This window comes from Anguilla anguilla, chromosome 11 (genome assembly GCF_013347855.1).
Source record: "Anguilla anguilla isolate fAngAng1 chromosome 11, fAngAng1.pri, whole genome shotgun sequence".
Lineage (NCBI taxonomy): Eukaryota > Metazoa > Chordata > Actinopteri > Anguilliformes > Anguillidae > Anguilla > Anguilla anguilla.
This window is the reverse complement of record NC_049211.1, coordinates 37,206,903-37,224,351: the sequence shown is the minus strand read 5'-3', so window position 1 is coordinate 37,224,351 and position 17,449 is coordinate 37,206,903. Positions and strand designations below refer to the sequence as shown.

The window sequence follows — 17,449 nt, the reverse complement described above, 5'->3', positions numbered from 1 at the left end:
TACACCACTGTAAATTTGTTTCTTGTTTTGTATGCTTCATTAAATATGAATAATCCACTACACTAATAATCCACCTTTTTAAAACAGGCTTTATACCCGCCCCCCCCCCCCCCCTCATCATAGTGGATTTATATGAATCACAGCTTTGCCAGAAAATATGCTTGCTTTAGGTACAGTGCCGTGATCTTCCCGATATCTTATTATTGCATACTTTTGCACATTGAATGGTTGCAGATTTTTAGACAAAATGCAATATTAAACGAAAAATTAATAGGGATACTATAAGGGAACCTGAATAAACATCAAACACATTTTAAAAATTATTATTTCATGAAAAAAGCATTATATTCAGAATTTTTTGTATTTATACTAAATTAATATTTATATTACATGTATATTTTTGCATTTTTCGCTTGAAAATCCTGGGTATACTGAAATATCCTGGGTATACTGGAATATTCTACATACCTGTAAAATATTCTTAAAAAGCTGTGTGTGTTCCATATTGATAGCAAAATTGTTACAATTACAACTGAACTTTCATGAATATGTACCCCAGAAACAAAATAGGTATGTTTTTGTGATGTCTGTATCATCCAATGACAATTGGATGTATCTTAATAGTCTAAACATGGTTTTACTGCCTTATTATGGATTAAATGTGCAATTATTATTATTATTTTTATTATTATTATTATTATTATTATTATTATTAATAATAATAATAATAATAATAATAATAATAATAGTAATAGTAATAATAATAAAATGTTAAACATTCCACAGAGGGAGAAAAGGAGAGAAAGCATGCAGAAAACTTTTTTTTATTTTGGCCACCGAAATCATACTGCATAATCAGTTGTATCAGACTTCTGGTTATTATCAGCTAGCAAGTGAACAACACATTTTAAAGCTAGCAAGAGGCAAAATGTTGTCATTATAGTTCTTTAAGGTGTACATCTCTTGTCAAAAAGATATTTTTTTGTTGTGTGTGTTGCAGTTGGCTATTATGGGCAAGAACAGATCCTGCGATTAATCAGTGTGGGTTTGGTCGAAGTAGACATTGACCAGAATGAATAACTGCAGGACTGGACACAGGAAAATAAAGGAGATGAAGAGAAAGACTAAATAAACCAGGTTTGTATCTGTGCCTCAGAGTGCTAAGAAGGGCCCAATTCTCAGCACTAGGAATGGGGAACTAGTCTGCCATCTTACTGGCGATATTTCAGTGTCTCTTATTTGAAACCTGTGTGTAGGACTGTGTGAGCTTACAGAATGCCCCGTTTATGAATGCATAATGGTCAGGTGATGGAATGGGACAGTTCCCGCTTGTTTTGAGGAAGTTCACGAGGGGAAATGACGGGAGTAAGGATGGAATGGCTGTGCGTGGAAGAGAAGAGCGTCAGGGAGAGCAGAGGGGGGGACGGAGGAGGAGAGGAGGGGAGGATGTGAGTCTGTGTGTCAGGTGAGGCATACAGGCATCACCACAATAACAACATCCAAAGTTTTTTTTTTTTTTTTTTTTTTTGATGAGGCAGATTAATATCCTTCAGTGTTCAATGCAGGCTTTCATTAACCAGTAGCCCTGCCCCTCTGACCGATCACAGTACAAATAGGCTCCTGGAGTCTCGGTGCTGTCACATTAACGCGGATGCAGGGGTGCCTACGTTACTCCCTGAAACATGAGGCTCCTCCTGGCCATCGCCGCCTTCACCCTGCAATTCCACACCAGTGAGTACCGCTCCCCTCCTGCACAGAGACAGTGCCGACCAAGGGCCACCTCCTTTCAAACCATAACATTCTGCTCGCTGCTAAACTGATTTAGTTCAAACTAACTAGTTTTGTCTCTCAGACATTTTTCCCTCGCTATGAAGTTATCCATGTGAAGTTGAACTCGTGTCACCACCAGATTTTAATAATTGTTAAGTGACTTGTTTATTATCTCGAGAGTTTATAATGAGAGCGTTCTATTTGAATGATCTGACATAGGAATGCTTTTAGTTGTGCCCTTCCCTCTACTGAAATTTAAGGTGCGCAGATTAAACGTTTTAACATTTAACATTAAATGTAAACATTTGTGCATGGTAGAACAGATACAATAAAAACAATGTTAGGATACGGGACTTGAAAAGGGTTAGGGAGATATTCCAATGTTAAATGGTTGTAATGTTTGAACACAGAAAAATTTGACTGCATTTGTATCCCCTTGTATTTGTGTCCTCTTGTGTTTGTGTATTTGTGATCCCTTGTGTTTGTGTATTTGTGTCCCTTTGTGTTTGTGTGTTTGTGTTCTTCTGTGTTTGTGTATTTGTGTTCTTCTGTGTTTGTGTATTTGTGTTATTCTGTGTTTGTGTATTTGTGTCCCCTTGTGTTTGTGTATTTGTGATCCCTTGTGTTTGTGTATTTGTGTCCCTTTGTGTTTGTGTGTTTGTGTTCTTCTGTGTTTGTGTATTTGTGTTCTTCTGTGTTTGTGTATTTGTGTTCTTCTGTGTTTGTGTATTTGTGTTATTCTGTGTTTGTGTATTTGTGTCCCCTTGTGTTTGAGGTGTTCTGTACTTGCGTCCCCTTGTGTTTGTGTTTGAGTTCTTCTGTGTTTGCGTATTTGTGTCCCCTTGTGTTTGAGTTGTTCTGTACTTGCATCCCCTTGTGTTTGTGTTTGAATTCTTCTGTGTTTGCGTATTTCTGGTTTCCTGCTACATTGTTCATGGTTTATATTTCTGTTCTTGGGGCCTGTTATGGATGTAGTCTGAATGTGTTTGTTAGCTTGCTTAGCATTGTTAAAATGCACTGGTGTTTTAGTGACGTTGCTTCTCCCCCTGCTGGTGTGGAGATGCTGTTAGCCAAATCTAGCACTGTCGCTCATATTAATCAGGTGTTCTGTATCACTTAAGTTTCACCTATATAAGTTGTTCATGATGAGATCATCTGCTAAGAGAATGTAAATATAATGTTTTCCTCTGTGTTTGTATGTTTGTTTTCTTTTGTCCAGGCAACAGCCAGAACTCTGTGGCCAGTTACAGTGAGTATTTCATGTTCGCTTTCCACTGATGAATCTCTCAAGCATCTCCATCGTTCAAATGGTAAAAAGCATGAAGATTATAGTGTTAAAATCAATTCACAATATTTATAGGGGAATCACAATAATGATTCCACTCTGTGGCGCAAGCTAGACCTTGTACTATTCAGTGAGTGAGTTGGATTAATAAAGATAGATGGTGATTTGGTTTGCACCTTGAGAAGTCTTCGTTACAGTACATCATACTGTGTTTTGTGAGAGCTTCAGCCTCCACTACTGAAATGATTTGGGTGTGTTTAATGTGAAAGTGACATATGATCACAATGATGATTTCTAAAATAATTAAAAACCTCCATGTCTATACAAAGTCAACAATCATACCATCTCCCACTTCCATGCAATGGTTAAAGCTAAGCAGGTGTGGGATTGGTTAATACTTGGATGGGGATCTTCTGGCAAAAATAAGTTCCTGCTGGAAGTGTTGTTGATGGACTAATAGGGGATGACCGGCGCAAGCGAACACCAGTGCCCCGGTTCCGTGATGGGGACACTGCGTTGTAGGAAGCGCTGCCTTTGGAATGGAACGTTAGACGGAGACCCTGAATCAAAATCCCAAGGTGCTTATCATGATATTCAAACCCTACATGCCAGCCAGATCCCTCCGTTCTGCTACCTCAGGACGCCTAGCACCTCCCCCTCTTCGCACCTGCACTTCCAGAACACGTCTCCTCTCTGTTCTGGCCCCACGATGGTGGAATGACCTCCCTGTGGAGGTCAGAACAGCTGAGACTGTGACCCATTTCAAACGACGACTGAAGACCCACCTCTTCAGGCTGCACCTCTCCCCATCCCTTCCCCCCCTGTAAATGACTAAACTTAGGGTTGTAACTAGGCAGCTGTTTAATAGGTGACTTAGTTGATGCGCCAGTCTTAACGACTACTTGTATTTTTATTTATTTTTATTTTTCCATAGATTGCGTTGTTGCCGTTCTCGTTGTTAGTGTTAATCAGTTTAACCACCAGGGTCCAGGTTGAACTATGCGGTTGTTCCCTGTACTTGGACCGGTACTTCTCTCTAGGGGTTTCGTCATACTTGTTCCTGGTTATGGTTATACACTTTGTTGTACGTCGCTCTGGATAAGAGCGTCTGCCAAATGCCTGTAATGTAATGTAATGTAATGTAATGAAGAGTAGAGGGTTCCCTGGTGTCCGGGCAGGATTCTCCAAACTGCCTTTCACAACCTGGACACCAGTTTAACTGGCTCAATCATTTCCTCCCACTCCAATGATGTGTAATGTGTAATGTGTTGTGAGCGTTCTGACACAAAATGGTAGCCTTGCGATCACCCTGGCAGGCGCTGCACATTGGTGGTGATTCAGCTGAGTTTCTCTCCTTCTCTGTGAAGCTGCTATTATTATTATAATATGATAATATCTTTAGTTTAGGCTGACGGGATGCGGAGGCTGGGTGTGTTAACAGTCGTTACCTGTCTGTAACTTTATCTCTCCCCTACAGCAGGCCCAAGCGTGCGCCTGTCCAGTGGTCCCAACAACTGCAGCGGACGAGTGGAGGTGTACCTGTCGGGGTACTGGGGCACGGTGTGCGATTACGGCTGGAACCTTCCGGACGCGCAGGTGGTGTGCAGGGAGCTGGGATGCGGGCACGCACAGTCCGCCAGTCTCCCCTGGTACTGGTACTGGTACTGGTACCTGATAGGTTCCGGAGGTCCGGTGTTAATGAATGGAGTGGCCTGCTCGGGAAATGAAACTTCTCTCCACGACTGCCCCAGGGCCACCCCGCCGTCCCAGTGGTGGTGCTCACAGCTGTACCCCCCTGCTGTTGAATGCACTGGTAAACAGCGACAGGTCGCCGGATTTGACATTCCTGCTGATTCCCAAGGATGGCATATTTGATAGGATGAATGAAATCAGGTCCAAATATAGATGAACATGACTTATGGCTGTCATAAGCAATGGTTGCAATGAAACAGATGTTTCAAATTTGCGTATATTAATATTAATATTAATAATAATAATAATAATAATAATAATAATAATAATAATAATGGTTAATTTTCTAACAGTTTGGAAATCAATCAATGTACGATAAGGCATTTGTTCATTATATATTTTAACTGTAAAATAACTATATTTTACCCACATACCCATTGTAATTAGCCCATTTGGTTGTCACCAGTAATTTTATTTGCAATCAATTTTCTCTTCATCTATTTCTCGGGACTCTCAATCAGGTCGGGATCGAAGGCAAAGCGAGCTGCTCTTTGCGCTGCCTAATGAGGAAACAAAGATACTAACACCTCTATTCAATCAACTTTGGTCTTTAACTTTGCCTTAGGCTACAAATAAACTGTCACTTTACTTTTTTCAGTTTAGCGAGTTAGTTTTAGCGATCACTAAAATTGGCTAACTGTTCGTGAAGACGAAAAAATACCTTTTTAATCATTAGTCGAAGTGAAGAACAGCCGTTTATCGAATCCTGACTGTTCCACTTCAGCTGTATTCTCTTTCCTGCTATGCAGTTGACAGTGTCCTGTGGCAAGCCCGTCGCGAATTATATTATATGAAATTAAATTAATAAAGAATGCATTGTTAAAATAAAGAATACTGATGCGCCGTTCTCCTGTTTCCGCAGGACCGGGATCAAGTGCAGAACTAAGTGAGTTCACGAAAATAACCACCTATTACTGATGCCAAAAATGTGGAAAAAAGTAACAGAAAGTTTCAGATGTTAACGTTTAAAAATGTTCACGGTTTAAATTGCCTATGACGCGCTTGTTCTCCCGGCAGATGTGACGATGGCGAGAGTAGTGGGCGGGAGCAGTAACTGCGCGGGGAGGCTGGAGGTGTACAAGGGTGGCCAATGGGGCGCGGTGTGTGGGGACTACTGGGACCTGAACGATGCCGTGGTGGCGTGTCGGCAGTTGGGCTGCGCGGCTCCCGACCCAGGAATGCCCGCCTCGATCTTCGGTAACGGCTACGGCGTGATTCTCCTGGACGACGTGCAATGCACTGGCAACGAGTCGTCTCTCTTCGACTGCCCATCTCGAGGGTTGGGCGTACACAACTGTGATCACACCAATGACGTCAGCGTTTCCTGCACAGGTAATACAAATAATAAGACTTGTGGCTTGTATAGTTGAACTTCAGGGATACTGAAGCATTTACAGATTTGTACAACCTATATATATTAGCTACATTACATTACATTACAGGCATTTAGCAGACGCTCTTATCCAGAGCGACGTACAACAAGTGTATCAGTTCAAGGTGCAGAGGTGCAGAAAAAACACACTAGAGTGAAGTAAAGATCGTAGTGCCAGAAGTGACCACACAGATCAGGACTCCAACCCTGTAGGGTAACCTGTTCAGCAAACAAACAAACAATCCTGCCAAGTACAAACTAGCACTGAAATCACATTTGCCTAATCAGAATCAGACAAAAAAAAAAAAAAAAAAAAAAAAAAAAAAAATATATATATATATATATATATATATATATATATATATATATATATATATACTGCATATCATAAATGGCATCAATGAGGAATGGCTTCTGATTACCTCACTGGACTTGCACTGTTTCTACCACTGTTTATCAATACATCTGTCGGTGTGCCAAACAACAAATGAAAATTTTGTACACAAGGCAATACAATTGCTTTCTATTGCTGTATACTGTTTCCTTGGAAACCTTCTCCCATAGATTATGTATTGGTTAATAAGGATATTGATCATGCATAATCGTTTTATATGCTGCTTCTGAGTTCATACCATGTTTGGTTGACCATTGATTCCCTAAATCTGAGATTCACATCACAGAGGTGGTAGTATATCATGTGATGTTGTTGTTGAAATCTACAGATATTAGTTTCAGTTTTTATTGTGGAGATCAGATAATCAGGGTGGCTTAACCAACGAACATGTTTTTCTGTTTACGGTGACTAAGTATTTCACAAGCAGAAATCAGAGCAATTCTTTTTCCTCTCTTTCCGACAGGTTCAAACCCAGATGAATACAGTAAGTCCAAAAAGAGATGAGCGAATGGAAATCCAATTCCAGTCATTGTATCGCAGCCTGGTTGCTGACCTCTGACCTTTCGCTCCACGCCAGATGGAACTCGCGTCAGATTGGTAGACGGGGCGGACCAGTGTCAAGGCCGGGTGGAGGTGTACCAGGCGGGACACTGGGGAACAGTATGTCAGGATAACTGGGACATGGTAGACGCTACGGTGGTCTGCAGAGAGCTGGGCTGTGGGGTGCCTCTGGGTGCTATGCTGTACGCTCACTTTGGCCAGGGCACCGGATTCATCTTCCTGGATGACGTGCACTGCACTGGGAGTGAGCAGTCACTGCTCGACTGTCCGTCTAACGGATTGGGCTCCCACAACTGTTACCACTATTTAGATGCTGGGGTCGTATGTGCAGGTAAGATGGCCATTACTATGGCTGAACTGTGAGGAATGTAACCACTAACTTCACAGAAAGAGTATTCTTTTGGACACTGTTTTGCAATTTTTAACCTCATTTCCATGATTTATACCACTAGGCCACCTTTTTTTTTTTTTTACTATTCAACTATAAAACAAACGTCTCTTTTGTCTCCCACAGGTGTGAACACAACAGAATACAGTAAGTTCACGCAGAAAGCAAAAAAATGTAAAATTAGTTTAATTACACATGCGATCTCATGATGTCATGTCAAAAAGAATTTGATATGACATCATGGTGTGACATCATGTAACTAGTGCAGAAGCTGGGAACAGAGCAGAGATAGGGTACAGAAGAGGTTCCGTCTCTTTACACCAACAACATCTGTCTCCATCCTATTCTGATGACCCGTGTCTTAGAAACTAGCCCGAGGTATTGGATTCATTCAGGCAGGTGAGCATTGTTAGAGATCAGATTGCCTTTTCAGATCAGGAATATACAATGCATAAAAACGCTATATAAATGCAGTCCATTTACCAGATGTTGGCTTATTTTCGCTTGAATAAATAATGGTAGTAAGTACAATCTGTTATGTGTTATTTGTCTCGTGAGGCTAGATTTATCTACTGTTAGGACTTGGTGAGGATTAGATGAGGGTTAGTTATGTCCTAATATGTAAAACCATAGAATATTAAAGAGGGTGCACTTGCTTTTGCACATCACTGTACGCATCTATTGCTGTGAAAAGTGATTTAATAGAGCGTGTGGTGGTATACGCTGCAACATCTCTAGGGCCTGGCTAGGTGTTCATTTCATCAAACTATTTTACAAGATGTTAATGGATAGTCCTAATACTAAATGCTTTTGTCTAGACAATGCTAAATAGATAGTTAATTATTATTGCTATCCTAGCTTGTTTTTTAAATTTTTTTTTACAGTAATATGCCTGTATATCTAGAGCAGAAATACTCCCTCACTAATTATATTGGGCTTTTCCCAGCACACATACTGTCATTGTTTTTGTCTGACCATTGACTGATTTCCTTAACAGCACACTAATTGACCTCACCCCTGACCCCTGACCTCTGACCTTTCCCCCTCTCTCCCAGACGGCACTCGCGTGAGGCTGGTGGACGGGGCGAACGAGTGTCAAGGTCGGGTGGAGGTGGAGTACGCAGGACACTGGGGGACGGTGTGCGATGATTCCTGGGATATGGCAGATGCTACGGTGGTCTGCAGAGAGCTGGGCTGTGGGGTGGCTCTGGGTGCCTTGATGTACGCTCAGTTTGGTCAGGGCACCGGCTTCATCTTCCTGGATGACCTGCGCTGCACTGGGAGCGAGCAGTCACTGCTCGACTGTCAGTCTAACGGAGTGGGCTCCCACAACTGCGCTCACTATGAAGATGCCGCCGTCATATGTGCAGGTAAGATGGCCATTACTATGGCTGAACTGTGAGGAATGTAACCACTAACTTAACAGAAAGAGTATTCTTTTGAACACCGTTTTGTATTTGTAATCTCATTTCTATGATTTATCCACTGAAGCCACATTAGTGTCTTACGGTTTTATCTTTTTCTGCTCTAACATGTGTAACTGATTTGCACTATAAAATAAACGTCTCTTTTCTGTCCCCACAGGTGTAAACACAACAGAATACAGTAAGTTCACACAGAGGGCAAAACACATGCTTATGAATCAAAATACAAATAATCTGTGTAAGATTTGCTTTAATTATGATACATGTGATCTTTGTCAATTAGAATTTAACAGTGGCTCAGGTACAAGTGGTATGACATCATAGAACAGTTACATGGAGTTAGATGATGTCACACGATGTTACATGAGCAGACTAAATCAGATAGGGCTAAGAAGAGGTCTGTAAGTTTACACCACCAAAATCCATCTCAACCCTATTTAAAGTTTATTTTGTTAAAGTACACGTAAGTACATTGTTTATTTTTAAAGTATATTTTTAAGTGCTTAACACTTAAGTGTCCTATTAATGTACACTTTCTGCTAAATTGGCCCATTTTAAGTAAACTTAAAGTATTTCTTGGAACTATTAGTATACCATTCACAAACTACTTCTTGTACTTGTAGTCTATTTTTGTGTACTGAAAAAAAACTTACATTCTACTCTCAATTCACTTTTCAAAGGCTAAAAAAGTACTCAATTGTTTACCTTTTTGGTCACGTATATGATTTACATGATTTTAAACATTTTAGTATACCAAGTTTTACTGTCAGTTAATACAAGTACAGTATCTGCTGGGGGAAAACTTAGTATGAACTACTTAATTGTTGCATGTGAGGGACACCTGACATGTTTGTATACTTAAGTTTGTATGCTGATGCTTAAAGTTTCTCCAGCTTATTCTAGTTCTCTTTTTTAAAGACTTGAGGCACTAAATGTTATACATGCTACAACAGTGTCACAATCCACCACCCTCCACACACACACACACACACACACACACACCCAAAATAAAAACATTACTGCATTAATAAAAACATTTTTAAGTCTATGTGTGGTTAAACTGCAGAACAAGCAAATCTACCTTTTCTAAGTCTGGTCATACATATATTTTTAACTTAACACAGGTTCACTTTGCTGTGGCGCAGCCTAATGCTATATCCACGGGTGACCCGTTTGCACCATGGATCACGACTATTGAACTTTATTGAAAATGAATATTAAAAATGTATTTAAACTATTTATTTATTTGCAGCAATGGACCAGTCCAATCTTCAGGCCACTATCAAGGGCTATGTGTTGGTTCTATCAATTTTTTTTCAGGAATATTGTATTTATGGATAGTTTAATACTGAATGTTATTCCCTAGAAGATGCTTAATGGATAATGAGTAATTAGTGCTATCCTAGCTTGTTTCGTTTTGCAGTAATATAGCTGATCTATCTGTCTATAGCAGGAAGGACTCCCTCTCAAATAATATTGGGCTTTCCCAGCTCACTCACTGTCCTTGTTTTTGTTTTCTTATTTGACCATAAATGAGAGTTCTCTGATTTCCTGAACAGTTGACCTGACCCCTGACCTCTGACCTTTCCCCCTCTCTCCCAGACGGCACTCGCGTGAGGGTGGTGGACGGAGCTCACTACTGTGAGGGTCGGGTGGAGGTCCACTACGCAGGATACTGGGGGACGGTGTGCGATGATTCCTGGGACATGGCCGATGCTCAGGTGGTCTGCAGAGAGCTGGGCTGTGGAGCTGCTGTATCTGCTTTGAAATTCGCTCAGTTTGGCCAGGGCACCGGACTCATCTTCCTGGATGACCTGCGCTGCACTGGGAGTGAGCAGTCACTGCTCGACTGTCCGTCTAACGGACTGGGCTCCCACAACTGCGCTCACTATGAAGATGCCGGCGTCATATGTGCAGGTAAGATGGATTTTCAGTGGAGCTGTGCTATATGCAGCCCCTAATGACCCATATTGATATTACCTATAAAGTGGCAAACAGCTTCAGTCCACGAGAAGCTTACAGTTTGTTTTTTGTCTTTCTTTTTGTGCATTTCCAACCATTCTCCATGCCTGGCATTAAGATCCAAACAGTGAGTACCCATATTTCTGCACGATTATGATTCCCAGTGATCACAGTCATGCATGTTAACGTTCTTTTTCTGCCATGACGGACAGGTAGTGCCCAGGAGTCTGTGGTTGAAGCAGAAGCTTTACGTGGCTAATTAGCTTAGCGATTTTTCAATACACTGTTTGTGTGAAAAGGAAGCCCACGTGTTGCAAGTTTTCTGTTAGCCGTAACACACCAGGACAGTCTTATAAAGCGTGTGTGTAAGTGCTTTTTAAAAAAACTGGCACTTTCCCGCGGTTTGGATGTTAAAGTCCTCCGATCTCTCCCCATGGCCAGTGGGTCCGAAGGTGCGTCTGGTGTCGGGGCGGAACAGGTGTGCGGGGCGGGTGGAGTTCCGTTACTATGGCAGCTGGGGGACGGTGTGCGACGACGGCTGGGACCTGGACGACGGTCACGTGGTGTGCAGAGAGCTGGGGTGCGGCCGCGCCCTGTCCGCCCTGGGGGGTGCGGCCTTTGGCCCGGGCCGGGGGCCCATTCTGCTGCACGACCTCCATTGCTATGGCAACGAGAGCACGCTGCAGGGCTGCGAGCCGGAGATCGGAATGGCCAGTCACTGCCACCACGACCAGGACGCTAGTGTCGTCTGCTCAGGTACAGGTGTCCTGCTGCTCCTCCTGCTGCTCCTGTAGCTGCTCCTGCTGCTCCTCCTTCTGTCGCTCCTGCTACTCCTCCTGCTGCTCCTCCTGTGGCTCCTGCTACTCCTCCTGCTGCTCCTCCTGTGGCTCCTGCTACTCTTCCTGCTGCTCCTCCTGTGGCTCCTGTTGCTGCTCCTCCTGCTTCTCCTGCTGCTGTTCCTCCTGCTGCTCCTCCTGGGGCTCCTGCTACTCCTCTTGCTGCTCCTCCTGTGGCTCCTGCTACTCCTCCTGCTGCTCCTCCCGCTTCTCCTGCTGCTCCTCCTGCTGCTCCTGCTGCTGCTCCTCCTTCGCGCAGATGAACCACAGCACAGTTAATGACACGTTTGCGCGCGTTTGTCTCAGAGGGTTCCACGGTCCAGCTGGTAAACGGGCCTCACCGCTGCGCGGGACGAGTGGAGGTGCGTGTGGGGGACAGGTGGGGCACCGTGTGCGACGACTACTGGGACATGCGCGACGCCCACGTGGTGTGCCGGGAGCTGGGGTGCGGGTACCCGCTGTTCGCCCCGCTCTGGGCCGCTTTCGGACAGGGCGCAGGGTTCATAGCCCTGGACGACGTGGCGTGCCTGGGGTCGGAGACGTCGCTGCTGAGTTGCGGGCACCCGGGGCTCGGCCAGCACAACTGCTTCCACTACGAGGACGCCAGCGTAGTCTGCTCAGGTGAGGAGCTCAGCGTTCCCGCTCTGGGTCCAGACGAAGCTCCTGTGACCGGGAACCATAAATTCCAAAAAACCACAATATGACAGATCACTGCAGAACTATAGTGGGGCAGAATCATAACATCACGGAACTTTAATGCTTTACAACCATAACAAAGCGGAACCATAACCATAGAGCCTCAGAACTGTATACAAAACCATATAAACGTTCAGAACTGTAATGTTGCAGAACCATAATGGGACAGAACCAAACCACTACAGAAACCTAACACTGCAGGAATGTACAGGAACGCTACAGAACCATAATACTATAGAACAGAACGCTGCAGAATCATAATGCTGTGGAACCATAGCGCTACAGAACATAAACACTACAGAACCATAGTGTCAGGATCCGGGGTAGGACTCAAAAGCAGACCAAAAAGTCCAGTGAAAAATGTGGCGATTTATTTCCACAAACAGGGTACAGAATCAGCAACAGTCTCGTAATCAGTATACAGGCGCAGGTCGAAAATCCAGAAATCCAAAACACAATCAGGCAAAGGTACAGATCGGGAGCAGAGACCAGGTCAAGGGAAACAGGCAGGAGTCGAAAACCAGAAGCTAAACACAGAGCAGGCAGGCTAAATACGTAGTCGGACAAACAGGCAAAATTCGAAAACCGGGAAACACAGAGATACAGAGTTTAAGGCTCGAACAGCAACTGAGAAAAACAGAGGCACGATCTGGCACAGGCTAATGGGCTAACAGAAAATATATAGCAACAGAAATGAGTGGAAGATGAGACGCAGGTGGAGATGGCTGCCGAGGCTTGATTGAATGATGAGGTAAACAGGCAGGACTGGGGCGGAGCGTGGCGGGAACCAGGAACCTAAGGAAAAAACCAAAGCACACCCCATGCACTCACACACACACACAAAAAGCAAACACGCAAATATAAAATAAAAATAAACGGATAAAAAAAAATAAATGAAACAAAACAAGAGAAACAGGAACACATAGGAGACTCAGACAGACCTCCTGACACATAGTAGCATAGATCCATAACACTGCAGAACATAACAGTGGCAGAACTGAAATGCTACAGAACCATAATGGAGCATAACCACATGCTACAGAACCTAACATTTCACAACCTTAATGCCTCATAACCCTGAAGCTGCAGAACCATAGCGCTACAGAACCATAGCACTGCAGAATCCTAATACAACAGAATCACAATACAACAGAATCAGTACACTGTAGAACCATAATATTATAGAACTATGACACTGCAGAACTGCAATCTTACAGAACCATAACTCTGCAGAACCCTAATACAACAGAATCACAATATAACAGAACCAGTACACTGTAGAACCATAATATTATAGAACTATGACACTGCAGAACTGCAATCCTACAGAACCATAACTCTGCAGAACCCTAATTCAACCGAATCGTAATGCTGAAAAACTGTAATGCTTCGGAACCTGAATGTTTGTTTCTGTTGGTTAAAACTGTAGGGGATACCCATGTGCACGGCTGCATGTTTGCGTGTGTTTCAGAGCTGTTGTGTGAGCTGTGGCTGATCACATTCTCTTCTGTTTCTCAGAGGCAGCAGAGGAACCTGAAGTCTACAGTAAGTAAAGCGCAGAAAAGCCTCTTTCCCATGTGGGCATTCGGACTGTGCTCACGACTATAGACGTGTGTACAGTGAGGTTTGTGTTTGCATGTGAGGTTTGCGTCATCGGGTATATGTTCCTGTGAATGCACGTGTTAGGGTGACATGTCCTAATGTATGGGGTGGGCAATTCTGGTGCTGGAGGGCCGGTGTGTATGCAGGTTTTTGTGTCCACCCTACCCTGACTTAATGAGCTAATTGGCTGTGTACACAAACGCAGGTTTTATGTAGGGACACAATAGAGCGCTACAGTGATGACGTCTTTTTGTTGGCCAACCCGGACGTTTCTTCCCCCGTGGGTTCCCTCGGCAGATTTCCAATGCTTTTTTCCCCATAGGGATTTAGTTCTCTGCCAAAAATAAGGTCTGTGGGTAACGTATGCCTAAGACGTTTCACGTTTTGTTCTACGAGATAAATTGCACCCATTAATACCTCAACCGTGAACATTGAAACCATTATGCGCTTTAAAATAGTAAGTTGCTGACAAGTTGCTATGTTGAAACTACAGCGGTTGCCATGTGCAGACGGGGCTAGTATGACAACTAGTGGCGGTTACACAAATGCGACCATTGTTGTAGTTCAGAGGAACCCATGGCTCAAAAATGCGAACTTACTTCCGGGTTTTATGACTACAAACTGTGACACTCAGACATGGATGTGGCTCTCGTTGCCCACCCCTGCTCTAATGACAGTCTGAAGCTCACTTTATCGGGGCTTGCTAATGGGGTCGATCGTTAGCGCTGTTCATTCGCATTCTGTACGCGCCGGGTGTGTGTGTGTGTTCGTACCCCTGTAACGCCCCCCATCTCCCCCCCCCCCCGCCAGTGGGCCCCCGCGTGCGTCTGGCCGGTGGGCAGGACGACTGCTCCGGGCGGGTGGAGGTGTACTATTCGGGAATGTGGGGGACGGTGTGCGACCACGACTGGGACCTGAACGACGCCATGGTGGTGTGCCAGGAGCTGGGCTGCGGGCGCGCCCGCCGGGCCCTCCCCTTCCACTACTTCGGAATGGGGGAGGGGCTCATCCTGCTGGACCACGTGAGTTGCCTGGGCAACGAGACGTCGCTGCTGTCCTGCTCGGCCGCGCAGATGGGGCTCCACGACTGCCACCACCTGGAGGACGCCAGCGTCATCTGCTCCGGTACGTACGCGTACGCCCTGACCAGTCAGAGCTCATCGGCGTACGCTCTGACCAATCAGAGCTCACTCGCTACGCTCTGGCCAATCAGAGCTCATCCGCATACCTGCTGACCAATCATAGTTAATCCGCGTACACTCTGGCCAATCAGAGCTCACCTGCTACGCTCTGGCCAATCAGAGCTCATCCGCGTACACTCTGACCAATCAGAGCTCATCCGTGTACGCCCTGACCATTCTCTCTCCCTCTCTTTCTCTCCTCTCTCCCTCCCTCTCTCTCCTCTCCCTCTTTCTCCCTCCTCTCTCTCCTCTCCCTCCCCCTCTCTGCGCTCTTTCTCTCCCCCTCTCTCTCTCCCCCTGCAGGCCGGACCTCGGTGCGCTTGGTCGGTGGCGGCAGCCAGTGTGCGGGGCGTGTGGAGGTGCACCACAACGGAACGTGGGGCACGGTGTGTGACCACGGCTGGGGCCTGGCCAACGCCGGCGTGGTGTGCCGGGAGCTGGGCTGCGGGCGGGCGCGCATAGCGCCTGGCGGCGCCATCTTCGGGCCGGGCGCGGGCCCGATCTGGCTGGACGACGTGTCCTGCGCCGGCACCGAGCGGCACCTGACCGACTGCGCCAACCGGGGCTTCGGGAACCACAACTGCAACCACGGCAACGACGCGTCGGTGGTCTGCTCCGGGTACGAAACCTCCCCCCCCACCCCCACCCCCCCCACACACACACACACACACACAACTGCAACCACGGCAACGGCGTGTCGGTGGTCTGCTCCGGGTACACACACACCCCCCCCACCCCTAATTTCGCCTGTGTGAAATTAACACGCTCACGGTGTTTGTACATGTGCGGGGACGCTAATTCTGCCTAATGAAAGCGCTCGCAAAACTCTTATATGCATGCGGGAGTTTCACTGCCTTGGAGGAATATGATTCGCACACTTCGTGCAGTGCTCCAAAATTTTAGTTTTTATCCAACAGTTGTGTCAAGGATTAGAACTTTAATTTTGGAGCATTATATGAACTGTGAGTCTTATTCTTCCGTAGTTTCTACTGTTTTTGACTATAAAGCCACATTTACCCACAATGCCCGCACTTAAAAAAGAGCTCTGGGTTAGTTAAAGGCGGTGGCCTTTACATTTTGTTGGCCGTATATTTTGTTGCTAGATAATGCAGCTTGTGAAAGCAGTTTGAGTATCAGGACCGTCCTGAGGTGACTCCATTTTGTTTTTCAGGTAAGACAAATGGAAGATCTTCACAGTCATTTTCCTCCTAATCAGTAAGTACCTTACAGGACCACAGTTCATACCTGCATAGTTGGAACGAGAACTTAAAACGTCTGCTTCGTGTCCATGAAGCCTTTTTCGGTCTGAAATGCATCTCTGAACGTTTCCAACAAACGCAGCGTCCTTTATGCTTGCTTCGTCAGGCGGAGAGAGGGAGACGCCGGTCCCATGCCCTCCCGACGCTGCGGCGCTGGTGCCAATACCCCGTCCTCGCTGCATTTAATCAAGAGCCAACTGTCTATCAAAGTCTCTCACTCTTTAATTATGCATGCAAGCAAACTGTCTGAAAGCCTCATAAAGAATCATCCTGTCTCAGCCCTGTCTTCATAAGCGACCCGTGTGTGATTTGCCCTTCCCGCGATTAAATTACCACTGCGTGTGGAACGATCTGGTGAACTGTTTGGCTCTCATTTCAACCCCAGAAGGAAGGGACCCTTCTCCTCTGCAAACCACAGGGCGAACAGTCAATTCTGTCAATTTCTTTAACCCCTATGATTAGTTTTTTTGTCTTTCAAAATTCTAAGTCAGTGTTCTAGAGCAGTGGTTTTCAAACTACATCCTTGGGGACCCCTGTGTATGCTGGCTGTTGTTTTCAACCACAGTTGCAGTCCCAGAATTTTAACAAGTCTGTAATTTTTAAATAAGTCATTTATCCTCTTAAGCTGCACTATGTTAGAAATAGCTATGCATGCCAAAAAGAACAATAGTCCTATATTCCTTGCTGTGCCAGATTGCAAATGAGATGACAGAGATGCATTTTTTTAAAAATCTGATCATATTAAATACAGATGAATTAACAGACTCTTAACTGGTCACTTGTGTGGACGTAGCCACTAAAAGTAGCCATTTGTTTTATAATTAAGAATTCAATTTTTTTAAATTTTACAGAATGTGTAAAACTGTGTGTTCTGTGACAGGACAGGAATTGCCAATAGATTCACTGTGTAAAACACTCTTGAGTCACTCGCACACAAACCATTCTTAAGCCAAAGCCAGGCCGCATC

General features: G+C 44.8%; 1 protein-coding gene across 5 annotated transcripts; it reads left to right on the top strand.

Annotated features, from left to right (window-relative positions):
* The first annotated feature begins 1,628 nt into the window (after nt 1-1,628).
* LOC118207725 (deleted in malignant brain tumors 1 protein-like) lies at nt 1,629-16,841 on the top strand. 5 transcript variants are annotated; one of them, XM_035381661.1, is made up of 19 exons: nt 1,629-1,731; nt 2,990-3,019; nt 4,533-4,868; nt 5,670-5,693; nt 5,825-6,139; nt 7,037-7,057; nt 7,151-7,465; nt 7,649-7,669; nt 8,578-8,892; nt 9,107-9,127; nt 10,549-10,863; nt 11,027-11,035; nt 11,350-11,664; nt 12,051-12,365; nt 13,959-13,985; nt 14,853-15,167; nt 15,527-15,842; nt 16,395-16,438; nt 16,589-16,841. In XM_035381661.1, exons 1-18 carry the CDS (start codon nt 1,683-1,685, stop codon nt 16,396-16,398), a joined length of 3,063 nt encoding a protein of 1,020 aa, XP_035237552.1. In that variant the 5' UTR covers nt 1,629-1,682; the 3' UTR covers nt 16,399-16,438; nt 16,589-16,841. The 5 variants fall into 5 exon arrangements, with proteins under 5 accessions (XP_035237552.1, XP_035237553.1, XP_035237555.1 ...); XM_035381662.1 differs by lacking the exon at nt 9,107-9,127 and having other exon boundaries at nt 8,578-8,762; nt 10,734-10,863; XM_035381664.1 differs by lacking the exons at nt 7,649-7,669; nt 8,578-8,892.
* The last annotated feature ends 608 nt before the right edge of the window (nt 16,842-17,449 follow it).

What these genes read in the sequence shown, in the direction of transcription:
- LOC118207725 (XM_035381661.1), top strand. Translation starts at nt 1,683, where the DNA reads ATGAGGCTCCTCCTGGCCATCGCCGCCTTCACCCTGCAATTCCACACC. An exon ending in TGCCGCCGTCATATGTGCAG is followed by an intron (nt 8,893 to 9,106) that starts GTAAGATGGCCA and finishes CTGTCCCCACAG; the next exon opens with GTGTAAACACAACAGAATAC. An exon ending in TGTAAACACAACAGAATACA is followed by an intron (nt 9,128 to 10,548) that starts GTAAGTTCACAC and finishes CCTCTCTCCCAG; the next exon opens with ACGGCACTCGCGTGAGGGTG.